This window comes from Heptranchias perlo, chromosome 15, assembly GCF_035084215.1.
Source record: "Heptranchias perlo isolate sHepPer1 chromosome 15, sHepPer1.hap1, whole genome shotgun sequence".
In the NCBI taxonomy this organism is placed as follows: Eukaryota; Metazoa; Chordata; class Chondrichthyes; order Hexanchiformes; family Hexanchidae; genus Heptranchias; species Heptranchias perlo.
In genome coordinates this window covers 43,295,705-43,318,797 of record NC_090339.1, presented here as the reverse complement: position 1 = coordinate 43,318,797, position 23,093 = coordinate 43,295,705, and the positions used below count along the sequence as shown (strand labels likewise).

Sequence of the window (23,093 nt, the reverse complement as noted above, 5' to 3'; positions counted from 1 at the left end):
GGTAAGATCTGCTACAACATAACACAAGTGATTGGGGCATGACTATATTTATCTTTCCTTTCCAATCAGCATTGACTGATATCATTAATCCAGGATGCCTCACCATTCTTTGATTCAGATCCTTTATATTACTCAATAAAAAACTCACCTTGCACTACTGGCAATTTCATCTTGGGGGAGGAGGGGTTACACAAGGAAGAAAATCGAAGTGATGCCAAAGCAAATCCTAATTTCAACAGCTGAACTTTTGAAAAGGGATCTTGACCGGTAAAATTCCTCTTCAAACTCAATGAAGGGAGCTGGAACAAATGATCAACTGTAATGCCCTCCCCTCCAATTTATTATGAGTGGCAGAGCTTTCAGCTGCTTCAGCCTACAGTATGGCATTCCTTTTCTAAACCATTTCTTTCTCTGTATTTAAAGGCCTTCTCAAAACTTATCTATTAGACCATGCATTTGGTCACGTCTCCAAATACTCCCACTTAAGTTCAGTGTCAATTTTCATTCGACTGCAGCGCTTTGGGCCATTTTTGTATCTTGAAGACATTATATAAATACAAGTTTGTTGTATTCGACTGCTGTAGCATTCATCTGCCTTGGATCTATTGATTCGCCTTCAGAATTCTAACAGCAACAGAAGATTACATATTAACATTTACCCGTTCCGTTTTCATCTTTACGCCGTTTTGATTCTTGTATGTTCTCTCTATCACTATTTGAATGATCCTGGAAAGAAAAAACAAAAAATTCTATCTAGGATAAGAAAAGGAACATTTTCAAGAGGAAAAGCCAATCGAGGTATATTTGCAGTTTAAAGCAACTCACGCTGATATATATTTATTTGGACAGTCTGATCTATGAAATGTACATTTACTAATACTGTGAACTGCAGCATGATTTTAGAGCATTTACTTTGATATTTCTTTAAATGCGGAAACCTGTATGGATTTGAACGAAGTCTGTCATCTACATAACGCAAATACCTATCAGGTTAAAATACTGAATAAAAGCACATCATTCAGTATCATCTCAATGAAAAAAAAATGAATCTAAACTATACAAAAGGCAGAATGGAGCCCTCCACTAAAAAAGGATATGGAGGCGTTTGAGACTGTACAATGTTTTCACTGCTATGAAGAACATCTCTTTTTAAAAAAAAACATTAAAAATGACATTAAATTCAAGATGATGTAACAAAGTTTCCTATTTTATGGAATTTGCAGAGGATCAATAATAGTTTCAGTATATAAAACTCAAAATACTAATTAAAACATTCTGAAAAAATATCACTATTCAAATACTAAGTACAACTCAAGAAAAGTCAAAAAGCAGAAAATAGTAATAAAGAAAAATGTTCAGCATGACTGGTAACTTTGAACATTTCTCAACGTAAGCCAATAATAATAGATTCACATTAACAGAATTGCCACTGGCATCAGAAACCTACAAGCTGCAAAATGTGAATCAGATTTGACTCACATCTACTTTATTTTCAAGATTTGGTCTCTTACCCTTTTGCGGTCTTTTCTTTCTTTATCTTCTTTCTTTTCCCGCTCTCTTGATCGATCCCTCAACTTCTCCACCTCTTTCTTCTCCACCTCCCTTTCTTTGCTCTTTGACTGTGTGACTGTACTATGGTTGGTGTTATGCGGGCTATGGTGCTGTTAAAAATGATGTAATGCATACTTACGATCACAATGCCTCAAGTGAACTAATCGGCATTCCATTAAGGTCAAATGAAATACCCTGTTTTATACTGTGACAATTTCAATGCAAGAATACATTTGCTTGTTAGCTGGCTTTAGATTATAAACACACATCCATATACAAGAGCAATTCCATTCAGGCATGCACTCAAAAGATTTAAAAGAACTTCGACTGAATATCAGTAAGTTCTAAACCATTTTAGGTGATTGAAGACTTGAGTGTAAAAATAAGTTCAGTAAGAATAATGAATTTACAACTGGTAGCTCAGAATCAGCTGGTTAAAAATGAGCAAATTTAAAATTTCTCTAGTCAAGACTAAAATCCGCCAAAACAACTCATCATTTTGGATCTTAAATCAAAGCAACATATCAACCTGCCAGAGACAAAGGCACAATTTTCTCCCAGCTCTATTAACAGCCATAATTGCAAAGGATAGACATTGAGACCTATTTTAATGTCAGGCTTCATATCATATCAGTGTGATTTTTTTCAACTTTGTTTTATTTATTTTTAATTGTCACCACATCCAAGTACTACTTAGTATGAACACAAACTCATGGAAATGGGATTTTTATACAATAAGTTATTAGAAAGGTCACTGATAACTATAGTCCCTGGAATTTTATGATTGAAATATCCATAAAGAAAAAACCACAACGTATAATTTCCAGGGCCACTGGTGTACAGTGACTGAAGTCAAATTCCATTTTTATTATATAGCATTCCAAGAATTTTTGCGTGTTCTGGGATTCATTATTATGTAAAAACCAATGCCCTTGGTAAACTCCAAAACTATAAACCTATAGCTAATTGTTCTTTAGGACTTTTCATGTGTTCATTCCCAAATGTAAATCATCAATGCAGGCCACAATACTTCATTTATAGATTATTGCACATTTCAAAACATTAACAATGCTACCAAATACATTAAAACAATATATTCTAGATACATTAAAAGTAATAAACTACAGTGCAAATGAACCTACAAAACATTAATAAATGTCCACACATATAAAATATTTTCTTTGCCAGATATCCATTCTTTATGTCAGTTTAGACAGTGTTGGCAGGCTATCTGATCATGCAAGTCATTACAGCTGAGTCAGTCCCTGTCCCAGCAGCAATGATGGCTGATTTTCCCCTTCTTCGCCTTAGGGGATGTGCGCCGGGGGGGGGGGGGGGGGGGGGGGGGCGGGGCGGCAGGGCGGCAGTGAGGAAAGAGAGAGATGAGCCAATTTTTGTAGCCTGGTTGAATTCAGGAAATGCAGTAGACTGGGAATTGAACCTGAAATCTTAGTTATTATGGCTCAATGGCACATCAGGTGATGCCTTTACCAATTAGATCTGGATGATCAAGCAGCAAGCAAGCATTTATTTTACTATTGTGTCTAAAATGAACAAAGGTTGAGTAAATAAACAAACTTAATTTCACTAATACAGCAATGCAGCTCTTGTGCCTTTATCCTTTTGTACTGCATACCAAGAGACTACTGTGGCTATATAATGCAGCAGCTGTAAAAAAAGGTAATTTCACTTAGAAATCTTTTAAAATATTTTCCAAGGTTTACGCGCTAGTAAATTTGCAGTTTCAAATTCATATTGCATTATGATAAAGATTATCTTTTCAGGAACAGACAGATCCAGTACAGTCAAAAGAATTTGTACCAATGTAAAATATTGATGAGGACAGAAGATGAAGAGTGTAAAAAGAGAGACGACAGGTCATAAACAACCCTAATCGTATCCTTGCACAAGGAGAAAATTGAAACTTTATTTTACTCACTTAATTTTTCTTGATCCTTAGGTCTGTTTAATATCCCTTAATGTGAACTGGAAAAAATCTTACCATTTAAATAAACAAACCAAAGTTAGCATACTATATGAAAGAAACAAGATTTTTCTCCTAAGATATGTAAAGTTTTACTTGTATAGTTCAGCAACAAAACTTTAACTGAACATACCAGTTCATGACTGACATTGCCAAAATGTCAGTTTCTTCAAGCATGCACAAACACATACAGCCAAGTTCTGTATGAACACAGTTGTGCAGTGTCAAGTCTTCCTTTTGATCAAGCCTTCAGTTGTGTTTTCAGCACTTTACATTGCCGTAAACATTCTGATCACTTAATTCAAAATCAACATCAAGGATTTGGAAATGTCAGGCAAGCGGCATTCAATGACACTGAAAATCTGAATTTTATATTAAAATCTTCAAGATCCAGCCACAGGACCAATTGGGAGAGATGAGAAGGAATTATAATTTAATTTCCCACTTTTGTGTGTTTGAAAATTTGCTCATTTGCTCGAATGTGTTGTTCTTTTTTGGCATGGTAATAAATTGCTGCAAGAAGTCAGCTCCCCTGAATTACCTGGTATCTTTCTCCCACTTTATGTATGTCACTCATCTCTCCTGACTCACTTAAAATTGTCATCCATCATCCTCCCAAGTTCCTTAGCAGATTCATCACAGAGATATGCACCCCCGTGTTTTGCTCAGCCTCTACAATGAGAGGCACCTCATCCGTGGCAATTTCAGCCTACACCAAAACTACCCTGCTTCCTCCCCACTGACTTCACCAACCTCCTATCTTCATTCAGTCTCACCCTTCACATGGACTCTCCCACTCACCTCACCACCATGTCCTTCCTCCAAACCCACTCCATTTATGCAAAAAAAAAATCTCCAGCTCCATCACAAATTCTTTCAAAATCTTCACTCCATCCTCTCCGGCACTTCACCAATTACAATTCTTTTGCCACTGCTCAAATGCTCCTTCTCTGCTTTCAACACTCTTGTTTCCACCAAATACCTCACCAGGTTCCACTCCTGCCATCCTACAAAACAATTTTCATCTTCGCATCCTTAAGTCCAAGGCTGCAAACTCAAGTGCACACGACACGTGACTGGTCTAGTAATTCACCACAGATTTGGCAGAGCCACGTTGAGCTCATCCTTGCCTCAATTCTCCCTCAGCCAAATCCCAATACTCCAGGATTATCCTGATGGACAACCCACTGCTCCTTTTCTCTATTACTAACTGCCTCCTAAAATGTCTTTTCCTGCCTCTACTTGCAACACCAACAGCGAAGTGAGCTCTTGGATTCCTTAATCTCTAAGATTGAGACCATCCATAGAGCTGTATCTGCTGCCACCTCACTCTCCTATCTTCCCAACGCTCCTAAATAACACCCTACTCCCCACTCTCCATCATAGTTTCTCCCATTTTCCCCTTGCCTTTGCCAAACACATCTTTTCCATGATTCCCGCATCCTTGTCCCTCTATCCTCCACCCCACCTAACTCCAAACCAATTATCTTTTCTGGCCCCCATTCTTGCCGACATTGTTAAAGCTTTCTTTGCTTAGGCACTGTCCTTCTCCCTTTCAAAACCACCCATCATTGGCTCTGCCTCTAAAAGCCGTCCCTCTTCTCCAAATATCACCTCATCGTTAATAGCCCTTCTCTTCAAGCTCCTTGAAAAACTGTTGTTGGCTCACAGATCTATGCTCATCACTCCCAAAATTCCCTTTTTGAATCCTTCAGTCTGGCCTCCGCCCAGACCCAAGACAATTCTGGCCAAAGTGATAATGGCAGCGTCTGAAATTACGATTACACTGCATCGCCACTCCTAGTCTTCCTCAACCTCTTCAGTATTCAACATGGTTGACCATGCCCCCATTCTCCATCGTCTCTCCTTGCACGGTTCCATTCTTCCCTGTCCCAATGCAGCCAGTGGCTTTTCTTTCATACACAATTACCTCCTGAATTTCAAAGATCTATTGTCAGTCCTCTTCCTAATCTGCATATTACCCCTTGGTGACATCGTTTGCACAACAACCTTTAAGCTATCAGACTAACACTGGCATCAAAACATGCACGAGCAAAAATTTCCTTCAACTGAATGCAGGAAGACTGAAGCCATTGTTTTTAAGTCACACATTCTAACTAAAACAGACTATGGGAAACCTTGGCATCCTGTTTGACCCATAGTTGGATTTCACACCCCACATTCTATTCAGCACCAAGATTGCTTCAATCCATCTCTGCAACACCACTCAACTCTGCCCTACCTCACATCCACTATTGCCAAAACCCTTACTCGTGCTTTGTTACCTCCAATCTCTATTTCTCAAAGGTCCTCCTTGCCAGGCTCCGAAATTCCAACTTGTCCAAAAGTCAGCCACTTGTAATTTGTCTTCCAGTAAGTCCTGCTCATACATGACCCTGTCCTCACTAATCACCCAAACTATTAAATTTAAAATAATCTTCAAATCCATCCATGCCATCACCAAACCCTACTTCTGCAACCTCCTCCTGCCCCATGAACTCTTGCCACATCTTTCAATCATTCACCTTTGACCACCTGTCTCTCCTCCTCTCATGTCATACCATCAATGATAACAAAGCTTTCAGCTGCATCTGGCTCACTTTCTGGGATGTCCTCTTAAACCCCTTCACCATTCTTCTTAACTCACTATCTTAAAAAGATTTCTTAAAGGAAAGATAAACAAACTTTCATTTATACAGCACCTTATCGTCCTTGGAATGCTTCACATCCAATGAAATATTTTTTGAATTGTAGTCACTATCGTTATATAGGCAAATGCAGCAACCAATCTGGGCACAGCAAAGCCCTACAAACGCAAATGAGATTGAAGACCAGTTAAACAGTTTTTGATGGCATTGGTCGAGGGAGGAATGTTGGCTACGGTACTGGGAGAACTGCCTGCTCTTCTCTGTATAATGTCATGGGATCTTTTAGGTACTGAGCAAGCAGATAGAGCCTCATTTAACATCTCACCTGAACTATTCAGCACTACAATGAAGTGCCAATCTAGATTATCTGCTCAAGTCCTGAAAGTGGAATTTGAACCTACAATCTGATTCAGTGGTAACAGTGCTGCCAATTAGGCCAAGCAGACAGACCTTTCACTTAAAAGCCATCTTTTCAGTCACCTCTCCTAACTCACCCACCGTGGTCCAACATTCTTTTTGTGTTTGCTTCTGTAATACACCTTGGGATGTTTTTATATGTCAAAGGTGTTATTATAATTGCAAGTGGTTATTGAGCCTGATATTTGTTTTTAATACAAAGAAAGTACAAAAGCACATGGGATTGTGTGCTGAGAAGTCCCTTTCCTCCTCAATCAGGAACTATGCAAATTAATATTCAGAAAATAAAGTTGGGGTAGAGGGGAATAACTGTCCCAAAGCACTTGTCCCTCCACACAATTGCAACAATTTTTTTTAAGAAATCTTTTTGAAACATTTCAGGTCAACTTAGTACTCTGAAGTTGAAATGCAGTGGGCGGTGGCCTAAATCTTAGCGCAATGGGAAGAAATTATTGCAACATGCGTTTATTTCTGTTACTGCGGAACTTGCACGCAAGGTCACCCATATAAAGCAGACACCAGTCTTTTGTAGCCACATATCAAGGTCCCAAGCAAGAACTAATAGTATTCAATGGGAATTATTTCTATTCCATATTGCAGCCAATCGATCAGGTATTATGTATTACTGGACTACAGAAGAGCCAGGGTTCAATATTTTAGATACAACTGCAGAAATCAGAGGCTGCTGAGTCAGCTTGAACAGTTGATGTCCATGATCATTACTAATCATCCAAAAGGTGGTTTCTACAGTGGTGGGTGGGTGGAGAGTGGGCGGGGAGAGTGGGCAAGAGGGAGAAAAGGGGAAAGGAAAGGGGGGGGGGTAGGAGGAGAGAAAGAGCATGTGAGAGAGAAAAAGAGGGAGAGAGAGAAAATGAGGGAACAATGGGAAGAAAAAGAACAGGAAAGAAAGAGAAAAAGCAAAAAAAAATGGGAAGCATAGAAAAAAGAGAAAGGAAATTGTTGCATGACAGTTTCTTTCACCTTTCTGGGAGATTCTAACTAGGGACTTGTATTATGTCACCGGCTTTGTTAGTGTAATAATGATACCTCGAACTTTACAATCCAACAGCAGACAAAGCTGTCCCTTCTTCAAATAACAGCATCAACTGGGTGTAACACAATCCTCAAAACAATTAGTTTTTGAGCTGTTTTGAGCTAACTTTTAAGTCAGCATCAGCAGCTGCCATACTTGACAATAACCTGAAATTTGAATCCAATGCTGACCCCTCTTGAAAAGAGCTTTTATCACAATTATCTACTTGAACAATCTCAGAGTTGCTGTCCTTTCCCAGGTGTTTCAGCCGATTCTACCAGAAAAAACGAAAGGAGCCCAGCAACTTGCACTAAGCTTCAAAGGAGAAATTGTCAAATGCTTCTCTAAAACATGAACCCGTCAAACACCTTAGTAGAATAAAAAACGGTGACATTGTCTTTTGTAAGCTTGCTTTTCTTCATCCTCGCTGATAGCAATGCCACAGAAACACAACAGGTGAATACAGAATGGTCTGAAAGTTTCTTAGATGGACATGTACGTTCCTCTGAATTTCCTAGCTTGGTAGATTTATGTTTACCCATGGAATGTGGAATAAAAGCTAAATGAAGAAAAATCATTTACGGGAGTGTACTAAGTCAACTTTTTCTTTTGAAAAGACGTTTATACAATCTAATAATCTGTACAATGTTTAATTTTGCATTATGCTGCAAGATATTAGTTGTGTAATATCATTATGATCAATAAGCTGCACTGCTGTTTATTGACTATACGGCAGGCAAGCTTCAATTGAGAGAACAGCAGCTTTTTAAAAAAAAAACACGAACGGAAAAAAAATTAAAGCTAACTGGGCAAAGATACTGTGTGTAGTACTAAACCACACAGTCCAGAGACCCAGGTTTTTCCTTTGTCTGCGCTGAGTTAACCAGTATTAACCAGGGTGCAGTGGAGGTGCAGGACTGGTCACTGGACACTCGGGCTACAGAAGGAAAAAGCTTATCTAGGGTTTGCTTTCCAGCTGTAAGTATAAGCATGCAAATGTCAGAAGGGAACAGCAGGAGACTGCCTGCGAATAGGCTGTCACTTTTCAATGGCTCACAAATGAAGAATGGTCACTAAAGTGACGTACGGTCTGTGGCACCATATTCAAACTTAGTTACTGCCTTCAAGAGAAGCAGTAAAAGGAGAGAAACAGAAGGGAAATTTAAAGGGAAAAAAAGACTAGGTCTGATGTAGTATATTTTTAAAAATGTCCACATTTAATACACTGGTCAGGATATTTACTCTTCGTGAAAGCGTGTTAAACAAAATGCTTACAAAATCAATTTGCATTGTTTATAGCAGATAATTTAAACTAGCTAGAGTGAAGAACTATTACTAAATTAGCACTTAGTATGCTGAGAGTATCGATGAGAACCCTCAACTATTGACATAGAACAAGTGTCTGTTTTACACCCAAGTGAGAGACTTTCAAAAAAGCAAAATAAACAGTGTCTGTGTAAGTGGAAAATAGCTGCTTTGAAAAGTGCACTGTGTAAAACAAACTAAAACAAAATTTTATACACAGTGGTATGTGAAACATTAAACAAGATAGAACACATTACTGCAGTTCAAATTACACAGTGTATCCACACTTCAATCTAAAACACAGGGCTCTGTTGCTCTTCTTTGTCCAATAGGACACTTGCTGCTGGCAACAAAATATTCGTCAAAAAGGTGAATAAAATCATTCTCCACCAACCACAGAAAACACAGGTTGGTGCAGGATTCAAATCTGCAACATATCTTGGGGTTGTAATAAGCTGATAAGAGCAAAGCTCAAACAGTTTAAGAGTTAATGATATCATGATTACCCTTAAATATGCTATTGCTTGTGACAAATTGGCATCTTATGTGTTCTATTCAGGGCTTGGAAACGGATAATGGAGAAGGCTCTGTTGATTAAATGGAAGTTGTTTGGAATGTTCAGTTTCCCGCAAGTCATGTCAATATCTATTATGTACACTGTAAAGCACACCCCTTTTGAAAGCATAGAAAATACATATAAAGCAATAAAAATACAACAGATGAACAACAATTGAGATATCAAGCTCTTGTCTTACAGCATTGTTAATAAACAAGCCATGAAGATATAAGGTGTAATTCAGGAAGAAATATTATAGAATCAGAAAATAGCAATTGTATGGAATACATTCTTCACATCCCTTTTTACAAATGAAGACTGTGGTCAAATTACAAATACACAGTGATTTTGGCTCAGGAATCAATAAAGCAGAAATCAATAAAGAATGTGTTATCAAGAATCTCAAGTAGTAAATGCCCACAACACCTGATCAGATAGGATAAAACCTATAATCACCATGGAAACACGGGAAGAAAAAGGTAAGACTTTTAAAAACAACACTTTTAAAGAGTTCTATAAACTGGAGCTATAAACTTAGGACTGGAAGATAGTAAATATTCTCCCCATACTCAAAAGAAGAGACATGAGCCAATTAGCCCAACAGTTGCAGTGGAGAATGTACATGAACAGTGCTATCAATCTTTCAAGAGGCAACTGAGCAAATGGAAGAGGGCTACCCAATGTACATAATTTATTTGGATTTTTAGAAGGTATCCAATAAAGAGCCATAAGTAAGGCTTTTAATGAAAGTTAAGATATAAATTAATAGAAAATTAGCTAAATGCATTAAATCTAGCTTGGCAATAGAATACAGAATCAGAAATTTCAAAGAAGCATTTGCCCATTGTGCCTGTACTGGTTCCACATAGGAGCTTACTTGTTCCCTTTAGTATTTTGGCTATGGATTAAATGAAAAAAGCTGTCTTGGGGTAGTGACTAATAGAGTTCTGTAGTAGTCTGTTCTCAATGTTCTTACTTCTCATAAGCAACTTGGAAGGGATTACTTACATTATAAAACAAGATGCCTGCAAGCTACATGCTCAGATGACCAGGATAACAAGCATTACAAAAATATCTGGACCAATTGACTTTGGCCAATGCAATGGGTAATGGATTTTAATGTCCTTTAGAAAAGGTAAGGAGGGGAAAGATTTGGCGTGATTACTTATCAAAAGTTTTCAGTCAAAATTCAACTAGTCAACTGTTAAAGACAGTCAAACACTAACATCTCCAGGGTATTTGACAGTCAAATGCCTTCAAGATCAGAGTACAGATCACAGAAGATGACACACTTGCAGCAATCTTTGGCACCCTACCTTCAGAAGGACATTGATACTTTAGAGTTCAGAAAAGAGTAACAAGAGCATCAATTTTGTCAGTATGAAAATGTGAGGATGTATGAATATTCTAGAGTTTTACTCTCTTACTTTTGGAAATCAGGGAACATTTATACAGAATATTTCCTTCAGGAGATTAAGGCAGAGGCCACAATAGGAAGGAGTGACCAGGAGAAGCCTCAAAATGACCATTTCTCATTTCACGCTTTATGTTCTTAAGACAACCATCCATCTCTGCAGTAATTATAAATTAGAACTACACCCTATCAAAGAAATCTAGTAGAGTAGAAATTCAATAGCGTCACAGTTGGACTTGCACAGAAGAACTACCCTGAACTGAACTCAAGCTCCCTAGCCACATTGATTAATTTCCCTGCGGGCAATGCTTTATCCAAGTGCATTTATCAATCCCTCTGATCTGTCCAAGTGTGTTTTCTTTGGAATTCTCCACCCCAGAGGGCTGTGGATGCTGAGTCATTGAGTATATTCAAGGCTGAGATAGAAAGATTTTTGGACTCTAGGGGAATCAAGGGGTATGGGGGATCAGGCGGGAAAGTGGAGTTGAGGTCGAAGATCAGCCATTATCTTACTGAATGGTGGAGCCGGCTCAAGGGGCCATATGGCCGACACCTGCTCATATTTCTTATGTTCATATTTGTCATATTTGCTACATTACTTGAATTTCATCGTCCTGGCACGTCTGTTGTCAGCAATGCTCCCTCATCACTAATGAGGGAAAAGCATTAACAACAGATTTACTAGGCCAGAGAAATTCAGAGTCAAATCCAGCAGCATTGTTGGAATAACAAACATCACAACAAATACAAAGTGTTGCTTGCAGGAGTGTCATTGGGGATGGGGAGTTTGGGTAAATACAGATTCAGCAGGCGAGAGTTCAATACAGTTGCAATTGGTATGATCATCATTATCATTGCTGACTTGAAGCAGAGTCCAATCAAGTTTTTTTCCCAATTAAGGTTCTTAAGTGATCAATTCACTAAAGTTTGGCAGCCAAACTAATAGACCTACTACAATTACACAGAGGCATCCAAGCAATGATCAGCAAGAATGCAATGTGTACTACATCCCAGAAGCAAGGGTAGAGTGAAAAACTGATAATGGGCTAAATGTACAGCTCAGAAACAAAGACATCTTATTTTCTTGATCTTCTGAATTCACTGCTTAGCTCAATAATTGCTGAAGTGAACAATTTTCTTAATGAACATTTTTTAGGCATTATTCAAAAGTTATGCATAAAATAATTTTTTCCATAATAATGCGCAATGCTGCATTTTTGAGAGATTAAGGAGTGTTTCTTTTTCAACTGAATAGTATTCCAAACATTGTAAATTTCAATTCTTCCAGTCCCAATGTATTCTATGAACATAGCTGTCCAGCTATGCAAATTAATAGTATGACATTCCCCAAACATTTTCAAAACTGCACCTTTGTCTAAATCACATTCAGGAGATCTTGAAGAGTGAGTCAAATTTATGATGTAAACAGTTAACACTTCTCTTGTAATGAAGATACAAAGAGAAAAATGTACAAAATTGCACCATTACACCAATTTAAGTTGCTTCAAGTGAATTACTCCAATTTTCTTTTTTGTATTCTACCCATTGAGGTTGCATGCAAACACCTAAGCTAATTATAAGACAATAAATATAACAGTGCTTCCTGTTAAGCAAACAAAAAGCTGCAGTGATTGCAATTATGGTCACACCACGCAGCCATCCCTTGTGAAGGAAACCCACAGAGAAGCTTGAGCATTTATGGATAAAAATACCTGAATAAAACCTTAGAAATAATTAATTACACTTAGCACAAATTGAGTACCATTAACCAGCACTGTCTTAAGACTATTTCTGCCTCAGCCAAATAAATTCAGACATAATAGCAAAACACAGCAAACTTATTCAATAAGTTTCTTTGCTGCTAAACAAAAATTGTCACAGTAAGATATGTAACGCAAGGGTGAATATTTGATGTAGTTTATCTTCTGACAAACTGTAGAGGAATAGGTGAGAAAGATTAGTTTACAAAAGAGGTTAGTTTGTCTTACTGATCCAGATACATTAGGTGGATAGATGAGGGGAGAAAAATCACCTTGGAGGTTTTCAAGAGTCACCATTTTCTTCCAGAATCATATCATTGACATCTGATGTAATACCGAGCAATCTAGCAGATCTGGATTGACAACTGTGCCCCAACTAACAGGCACAAAAAATGCATGCCAAACCGAAGTGTATAAAGATAGTTACTAAATTTGGGAAACCGAAAGGGCACCCAAAAAATGTGTTGGCAGTACAGTGAAGAACACTTATGGCAACCAGAAGAATTTAATTTTATTTAGAAAATTCCATTAATCTTAATGTTACCCCGATTGACTTACTAAGCATGTGAAGCCCATTTTTAGCAACGCACTCACAATCATATTTGCCTTGGAAAAAATGGCCTGTATTTACGAAGGTTTGTGTGTGTTTTATACAACAATTCAAGCTAACAAGCAAGTGTACTTCATTATCTAAAACAGATTATATTAAATCAACTTGACAGTCATCTTACTTTAAGCTATGCAATCCAAATATTTTAAACAGAATAGAAATTGATATAGCACTATCACAGAATTTGCAATCACATTTATAAAGTTAATCTTGCACTTTGCGAGTGTATTTGTACACTTGGCTAGTTTACATAATTTTAGCAAAAAAGCCACTATTTAAAAGGTTATCTCTGGGTATTTCCCCAAAACTGCATCAAAATCAATTCAAATAAGTACATTATTTCCTACCAATTTATGTATATCTCAGATTATTTTATAGCTGATTGTAAGTATTGTTGTAGCACAAATCCAGAAAGATTTTGACTCAATTTTAAATGCAAGATCAAGACAAGTTACAGCAGTTAATTAGGAGTGAATTTCCATTAATCTATGATCTCTTTGCTTTGCATATACAAATCTCCACCCAATCCCTGAGTTTTCTCTTTCAGTGCTGAAAACAATGGTTTATGATAGGATCCAGTTCAATGTGCCAGCAGTCCGCCAGCACCTCATCCATCAGGCTTTTTCTCATGAGTGAGCCTAAACAAACTATGTTGGTAGGCAATTCAACTGTGGAGGGCACCAGTCGAGCCTGATCCTGCCTTCATTCAACATCCACACGTGCATTTTCCAGCAGAAATCACTGGATAGCAATCAGGATCCAAAATCTTGGCTGATTTTTTTTCCTTTCCCAAAGCTGAGCCCATGTGCTGTGTCTGAAGAAAGATCAGACTAACTCAGCCATGCAGGTACCAATTTCCTGGTCTATGCAGAAAGCTAAAACAGCCAGTGCCTTTGACCATGAGGCCATCAGGAGAGCTTGGCTCAATAACAGCAGCAGTTAATACTTCAAAAAGCAATAGAAAAATGAATTAATTCCAAAAAAATGTAAAACAAAATTGAGTCAAAGCATTTCTGCAAGTGCCAGGAAAACAAACTACTGCATATTTATAAACAGTTAAGCAGCAGCAATATAATTTTGGAAATTGCAGCCAATAAAAGGATTACAAATACTGTGTTTCTAAGAAAAGTTCACCTATAAAAGTTACGTGGTCAAAATAAGGCTCAAGTGTCAAACCTTTGCTGATGATTCTTTGTGATCGCCGAGACCGTCCTGTAGGAATGAATGGAGATGACAGATGAGCTGCGGCGCTTCTCAGATACCAGAGGACTTTGGGATGTAAGTTGGCGATCATTCTAATGTCTTGCTTCTGACATGCAGTTACACCTTTAGGAACTAGGCTTTAGGAATTGTTAATGCTTACTGGACAGGATAGAAAGCTTGACAATAATGCATTTTAAATCGTGTCGGGAAACAGTTTACTATGATAGAAATGGCTTCTCAAACTCATTTAGATATGTCACTTAAATCCGTCTTTGATGTTGCCTTTGTTCACAATTGTAATGTATATATTAACAATCTTGCGACTTAACAGTAATTTACAAACCAGTTACGGAATAAAACCCCCCTGAAATGCATGATTACTATAAAATTTAATGCAAAATTTTACTATTAACAAATATACATAAAATAAAATGTCAAATAAGTTAAACAAATGTCTTTAAATGTGATGTTATAGAATACTGTTTCCCGTGTAAGTATACTAAGTGAACAATTAACTTCAATGCATAAAAAAATGTTAATTTTGTAAAGAGGTGCAGCTGAACAAACCACAATGGGCTCTTTAACCTCCCTTCCAGTGCACTGCATCCAGGAATTGGAACTTACAGCTCGAAGTTTCAACCCACTGCAAACTCAAGGATTCGTGGGGGTTCATCTACATTAAAATAAATACGGTGCAAGGAAGCATCTGCCCTGAATCTTCTATTAGGATACACCCACGTTTCGTGCTGCGTAGAATGCCATCGGCCCTCTTGGCTGGAAGGCGGGCTTTGCTGCCAAATCTGCTTTTTCCTAAGGCAGGATTCAAAAGGCGGGCACCCCCAATGGAAAACAAACCCACGAAGGGAAGATACTAACAACAGCTGCATGCTGATAGAATTTACACAACTACAGGAGATCTGATCACCAAGGAGATATTAAAGACTTTAATGGAATCCCCTCCATTACTTCCTTCCTAGAAGGCACGAATTGGTAGGATGCTCATCAGCGGGTCTGATGAATCCAGAGGTATCCGGTAATTCTGAACAACTCCAACATTCTTCAGTGCTGGAACACTCTTCACTCTCAGCGCTGACACTTTTTTTGCGACTCCACTTTGAAGCTATTTTGCTTGTAGCATTATTGCACTCCAAAAACTGACCACTTAATATAATTTGAGGCACTTCTGAGAAAAACTTCTTGCATTTTCCTCATACTATTTACAATTTTCGCTAGGTCCTTGAAGCCTTTTTATATAAAATTTGCTTACAAAAAAGTCCAATAAAGAAAACGAATGCATTTTCTATTAAAAGAAACCTCCAGAGGCTCCATTGTGCACCTTGTATCACTTGAAGGAAGACGAATATTTCCAGAATACCGGGATTCCAAACAGGACAGCCTAATATTGACGGTGCCTTCCTTAGGCTATACTAACCTTTACTGTAGTGGAATGTGATGGTGAAGAGTGGGAATCAAGCTTGCGCCGTTTTTGTTCTGGAACAGAGAAGTGATTGCATATTCTAGTTGCTGATTGTGGTACATTACTCTTGGCACAATTCTCTTCAGCTACATTCCAAATACATTATATTTAGTACCACTAATACGAATTAATTGTTTGCAAACAAGATGCAGATCACACAGCTTTTTCTACATATTAAATATCACAATAGGGTACAGCCTGAGATAACTAAAAAAGATGGATGCCTCACAAATTGGTGGCATCAGAAAGATGGAGAAATTGCACTTGGGATATCAACAGGAAGGTCACAGATTTTACAATGCATAGTTTAATACATGCCCCAACATGTGCTTTATCTGTGTTTCTGGTGCCCTTAAGTGAACAAATATATTTAATTTGTACTGTAGCCTCTTAATCGTACAAAACATTTTTAAAATGTGGAAAAGATAACCCAAATGTGTAAAACTTAAAATACTCAGTTTATTGAGCAACAAGATAAAGAACTGGAAAGGTTATTTTGCTTGTACATTTAAAGATTTTGCTAGCATTGGGAATTAAATACCAGATTGAAAGGAAAATAACTGAACAGTGGTGAAATTCTATGGTTGAAAGATGAAGTAAAAATTTCTAAACGGCAGAAGAAACGTATAATATTAAGTTCTTACATTGAAACTACAGCACAGCAACAGGCCATTCAGCCCAACTGGTCTATTCCGGCATTTACGCTCCACACGAGCCTCCTCCCGCCCTACTTCATCTAACCCGATCAGGAGATACCCTTCTATTCCTTTCTCCCTCGTGTGCTTATCTAGCTTCCCCTTAAATGCATCTATGCCATTTGCCTCAACTACTCCTTGTGGGTAGTACGTTCCACATTCTTTAGGTAAAGAAGTTTCTCCTGAATTCCCTATTGGATTTATTAGCAACTATTTTATATTTATGACCTCTAATTTTGGACTCCCCCACAAGTGGAAATATTTTCTCTGTGTCTATCCTATTAAACCCTATTATCTTAAAAACCTCTTATCAGGTCACCCATCCGCCTTCCCTTTTCCAGAAAAAAGAGGCTCAGTCTGTTCAACCTTTCCTGATAAGGATGATATCAGAACTGAGGGGATATCCTTGTGAAACTTTTTTGTACCCTCTCCAGTGCCTCTACATCCATTCTATAATATGGAGACCAGAAATGTGCACAATACTCCAAGTGTGGTAAACAAGGTTGGTGAGCTGCAGGCACAAATAGCCACATGGGAATACTATGTCATAGAGTTATACAGCACGGATAGAGGCCCTTCGGCCCATCGTGTCCGCGCCGGCCATCAAGCCCTGTCTAATCTAATCCCATATTCCAGCATTTGGTCCGTAGCCTTGTATGCTATGGCATTTCAAGTGCTCATCCAAATGCTTCTTGAATGTTGTGAGGGTTCCTGCCTCCACAACCCTTTCAGGCAGTGAGTTCCAGACTCCAACCACCCTCTGGGTGAAAAAGTTCTTTCTCAAATCCCCTCTAAACCTCCCGCCTTTTACCTTGAATCTATGCCCCCTTGTTATAGAACCCTCAACGAAGGGAAAAAGCTCCTTAGTATCCATCCTATCTGTGCCCCTCATAATTTTGTACACCTCAATCATGTCCCCCCTCAGCCTCCTCTGCTCCAAGGAAAACAAACCCAATTTTCCCAGTCTCTCTTCATAGCTGAAGCGCTCCAGCCCTGGTAACATCCTGGTGAATCTCCTCTGCACCCTCTACAAAGCGATCACATCCTTCCTGTAGTGTGGCGACCAGAACTGCACACAGTACTCCAGCTGTGGCCTAACCAGTGTTTTATACAGCTCCATCATAACCTCCTTGCTCTTATATTCTATGCCTCGGCTAATAAAGGCAAGTATCCCATATGCCTTCTTTACCACCTTATCTACCTGTTCCGCCGCCTTCAGGGATCTGTGAACTTGCACACCAAGATCCCTCTGTCTTGCCTAGGGTCCTCCCATTCATTGTGTATTCCCTTGCCTTGTTAGTCCCTCCAAAGTGCATCACCTCGCACTTTTCCGGGTTAAATTCCATTTGCCACTGTTCCGCCCATCTGACCAACCCATCTATATCGTCCTGCAGACTGAGGCTATCCTCCTCGCTATTTACCACCCTACCAATTTTTGTATCATCAGCGAACTTACTGATCATACCTTTTACATTCATATCCAAGTCGTTAATGTAGACCACAAACAGCAAGGGACCCAGCACCGATCCCTGTGGTACCCCACTGGCGACAGGCTTCCAGACATGGCAATAACAGAGACCTGGCTCAAAAAGGGCAGGATTGGGTACTAAATATTCCTGGATACAAGGTGTTCAGGAAAGATAGGGAAAGAAAAAGCGGGGGGTGGGGGGTGGCAGTATTGATTAAGGAGAATATTGCAGTAATGGAGAGAGAGGATGTCTTGGAGGGGTCAAGAACAGAATCTATTTGGTTAGAGTTAAGAAATAAAAGAGGTGCCATTACACTACTGGGTGTATTCTATAGGCCACCAACTAGTGGGAAGGATATAAGAGGAGCAAATTTGCAGGGAAATTACAGAGGTGCAAAAGGTATAGAGAAGTGCTAACTGGGGACTTCAACTATCCTAATATAGACTGGGATAACAATAGTAATAAGGGGGAGGAATTTTTGAAATGTGTTCAGGATAACTTTCTTAACCAGTACGTTTCCGGCCCAACGAGGATGGAAGCATTGCTGGACTTGGTTCCAAGGAATGAGGCAAGCCAAGTGGTGCAAGTGTCAGTGGGGGAGCATTTAGGGAGCAGCAATCATAGTATCATAAGGTTTAGAATAGCTATGGAAAAGGACATGGACCACTAAAGTAAAAATACTCAATTGGAGGAGGGCCAATTTCAATGGGAGAAGAACAAACCCAGCCCGGGTAAATTGGAATCAAAGATTGGCAGGCAAAACTGTAACTGGAGAGTGGGCGGCCTTTAAAGAGATGGTTCGGGTACAGTCTAGGCACATTCCCATGAGGCAGAAAGGTAGGGCAACTAAGCCAGAACTCCCTGGATGACGAAAGAGAAAGCGAGTAAGATGAAATGGAAAAAAGGGGTGTATGACAGATGTCAGGTTGATAACACAAGTGAACATCAGGCTGAATATAGAAAGTTCAGAGGGGAAGTGAAAAAGGAAATAAGAGGGGCAAAGAGAGAATATGAGAATAGACTGGCAGCCAACATAAAAGGGAATCCAAATGTCTTCTAGGGGCATGTACACAGTAAACGGGTAGTAAGAGGAGGGGTGGGGCCAATTAGGGACCATAAAGGAGACCTACTCAGAGGCAGAGGGGATGGCTGAGATACTAAATGAGTACTTTGCATCTGTCTTTAGCAAGGAACAAGATGCTGCCAGAGTCTCAGTAAAGGAAAATATAGTTGAGATCCTGGATGGGCTCAAAATTGATAAAGACGAGGTACTTGAAAGGCTGGCTGCACTTAAAGTAGATAAGTCACCCGGTCCGGATGGGATGCATCCTAGGTTGCTGAGGGAATTAAGGGTGGAAACTGCAGAGGTACTGGCCATAATCTTCCAAACATCCGTAGATACGGGGGTGGTGCCAGAGGACTGGAGAAATGCAAACGTTACACCCTTGTTCAAAAAAGGGTGCAAGGATAAACCCAGCAACTATAGGCCAATCAGTTTAACCTCAGTGGTGGGGAAACTTTTAGAAATGATAATCTGGGACAGAATTAACAGTCACTTGGACGAGTGTGGATTGATTAGGGAAAGCCAGCATGGATTTGTTACAAGCAAATCATGTTTAACTAACTTGATAAGAGTTTTTTGATGAGCTAACAGAGAGGGTAGATAAGGGCAATGGAGTTGATGTGGTGTATAAAGACTTTCAAAAGGCGTTGACAAAGTGCCGCATGGTAGGCTTATCATCAAGACTGCGGCCCATGGAATAAAGGGGGCAGTAGCAACATGGATACAGAATTGGCTAAGGGACAGGAAACAGAAAGCAGTGGTGAACAGTTGTTTTTCAGACTGGAGGGAGGTGTACAGTGGTGTTCCCCAGGGGTTGGTGCTTTTCTATATATATATTAATGACTTGGACTTGGGTGTACAGGGCACAGATGACAAAACTTGGAAGGGTAGTAAACAGTGAGGAGGATAGTGATAGACTTCAAGAGGATATAGACAGACTGGTGATATGGGCGGACACATGGCAGATGAAATTTAACGCAGAAAAATGCGAAGTGATACATTTTGGTAGGAAGAACGAGGAGAGGCAATATAAACTAGAGGGCACAATTCTAAAAGGGGTACAGGAACAGAGAGATCTGGGGGTGTATGTGCACAAATCGTTGAAGGTGGAAGGGCAGGTTGAGAAAGCAGTTAAAAACCCATCGGGATCTTGGGCTTTATAAATATAGGCATAGAGTACAAAAGTATGGAAGTCATGATGAACCTTTATAAAACACTGGTTCAGACACAACTGGAGTATTGTCTCCAGTTCTGGGCACCGCACTTCAGGGAAGAGGTGAAGGCCTTTGAGGGGTTGCAGAAGAGATTTATTAGAATGGTTCCAGGGATGAGGGACTTCAGTTATGATAGACTGGAGAAGCTGGGGATGTTCTCCTTGGAACAGAGACAGTTGCGAAGAGATTTGATAGAGGTATTCAAAAACATGAAGGGTCGAGACAGAATAGATTGAGAGAAACTGTTCCCATTGGCAGAAGGGTCAAGGACCAGAGGACATAGATTTAAGGTAATTGGCAAAAGAACCAAAGGTGACATGAGGAAAAACTTTTTTTTTTTACACACACGAACGGTTATGATCTGGAATGCACTGCCCGAAGGGGTGGTGAAGGCAGATCATGGCCTTCAAAGTGGAACTGGATAAGTACTTGAAAGGAAAAAAATTTGCAGGGCTACAGGGTTAGGGTGGGGGAGTGAGACTAGCTGGGTTGCTCTTGCATAGAGCTGGCATGGATTCGATGGGCCGAACGGCCTCCTGTGCTGTAACCTTTCTATGATTCTAAAAAATGTTCTATAAAGTTTAACATAACTCATTTGCTTATGAATTCTATTCCTCTAGAAATAAACCCTGGTGCTTGATTTGCCTTTTTAAAAAAAATAGCCTTATTAACCCGCGTCGCTACTTTAACAATTTGTGTATCTGTACCCCGAGATCCCTTTGCTCTTCCATCCCATTTAGACTCTTATTATCGAAGCAGTATGTGGCCTCCTCATTCTTCCTACCAAAATGCACCATCTCACACTTATCTATACTGAAATTCATTTGCCAATTACACACTGATTATGCACGTTTATTATTGTCCTCTTGCATTTTGACGCATTCTTCCTTTGTATTAGCTACACCCCCCAATTTGGTGTTGTCCACAAATTTTGAAATTGTACTTCTGATTCCCAAATCCAAATCGTTAACGTAAACTGTGAACAGTGGCCCCAACACTGATCCCTGTGGACCACCACTTCCCACTTTTTCCCCCTCTAAGTAGCTACACCCTTAATCATAACTCTCCATTTTCTGTTTTGTGGCCAACTTGCTATTCATTCTGCTACCTGTCCCCGACTCCACATGCTCTGACCTTAGCCATGAGTCTACAACGTGGTGCCTTATTGAAGGCCTTTTGAAAATCCAAATATTACATCTATAGCATTACCCTTGTCTACTTTGTTACTGCTTCAGAGAATTCAATAAGGTTGGTCAAAGATGACTTGCCCTTCTGAAATCTGTGCTGACTATTTTTTATTATATTTTTGTTCTCGGGATGTTTTTCTATTACATCTTTGAGTAAAGATTCCATTATCTTTCCTACCACCGACGTTAAGCTAACTGGTCTACAGTTCGCTAGACTTGTTCTATCTCCCTTTTTAAATATAGGAACAACATTAGCTGTCTGGCAATCCTCTGGCACTATTCCCTTTTCTAGTGAATTTTTATATATATGTAATAGTGCCTCTGCTATCTCCTCCCTAACTTCTTTTAATATTCGCAGATGCAATCCATTCGGACCAGGGGTCTTATCCTCCCTAAGTTTGATTAGTTTATTATCTCCCTCCTTTCTATCTTAAATATCTTTTTCAATCTCTTCTTCTAATGTCCTGCCCACCTTGTTAGTCTCCCTGGTAAATACAGTGGCAAAGTAACTATTCAATATTTCTGGCATTACGCTGTCGTTACCTGTGAGTTTATCGTGTGGCCCTATCCTTATTCTGATTTTTCTTTTATTTATATGCCTGTAGGATACTTTACTTTTCTTTTTACATTCCTTAATAATTTAATCTCTTAGTTCTTCTTTGTTTTCCTAATTGTTTTTCTGACTTATTTACTAACCTCTGCATATTCCCTTTTGTCATCCTCTCCTTCAGTTCTTATGTACTTAGAGTATGCCTTTCTCTTCAGTTTCAATTTTTCTGTTATCTCTTTATTCATGCATGGTGTTTCATTATTGGTTAGTTCTTGCTTTTTAAGAGGAATATCCTTTCCTGCCTCTGTTGATCACAGTCTTAAATATTATCCACTGCTGTTCTGTTTCTTTGTCAAAAATGTTTTCCAGTTCACCTGCCCTAGTTCCATTCTCATCCCCTCAAAATTAGCTTTTTTTCCAGTCTATCACTTTGGTCTTTGTCTTATTTATGTCTTTCTCAATCATTATTTTAAACCATATTGTGCTGTGATCACTAGTGTTCCTCCTCCCCCCACCCCTGCTTGTTCCTCTTATCGGTTCTGGTTCATTTCCAGTTTCTGGATCCAGCAGTGATACTCTCTTGTAGATCTTCTCACATACTGGGTAAGAAAGGAATCATGTACACACTGTAAAAACCCCATTTCCTTTTCTCCTTTCCCTACATCATCTTGCCAGTTTATTTGGGGGTAGTTGAAAACTCCCATGGTTATTATTCGATTTTTTAAAAAACTAATTTCATAGATTTGTTTACATCTTTCATCCTCCATTTCCCATCAACTATTAGGTGGTCTGTAGAATGTACCTATTAACGTGATCGATCCTTATCCATCGTCTCAATCCATATGGATTCCGTTTCTATCTTAATGTTACTTATGTTCCTTTTTTCTTATTGCCATTATGGTGTCTCTAATTAGTACAGCTACCCACCGATTTGATTTTTTTAAATACAAGAACAAC

The 23,093-nt window shown here is 39.1% G+C and overlaps 1 protein-coding gene across 3 annotated transcripts in view; it reads right to left on the bottom strand.

Moving 5' to 3' along the window:
• Positions 1–23,093, bottom strand: part of thoc2 (THO complex 2) — a 131,532-nt gene that overhangs the window by 6,934 nt on the left and 101,505 nt on the right. For all 3 annotated transcript variants that reach the window (XM_067997134.1, XM_067997136.1, XM_067997135.1), the window contains 4 exons: positions 15,914–15,972; positions 14,455–14,490; positions 1,512–1,661; positions 660–726 (listed from right to left, as the gene is read on the bottom strand). In XM_067997134.1, coding sequence (XP_067853235.1) covers positions 660–726; positions 1,512–1,661; positions 14,455–14,490; positions 15,914–15,972 — 312 coding nt within the window. The remainder of the gene's footprint in view (positions 1–659; positions 727–1,511; positions 1,662–14,454; positions 14,491–15,913; positions 15,973–23,093) is intronic.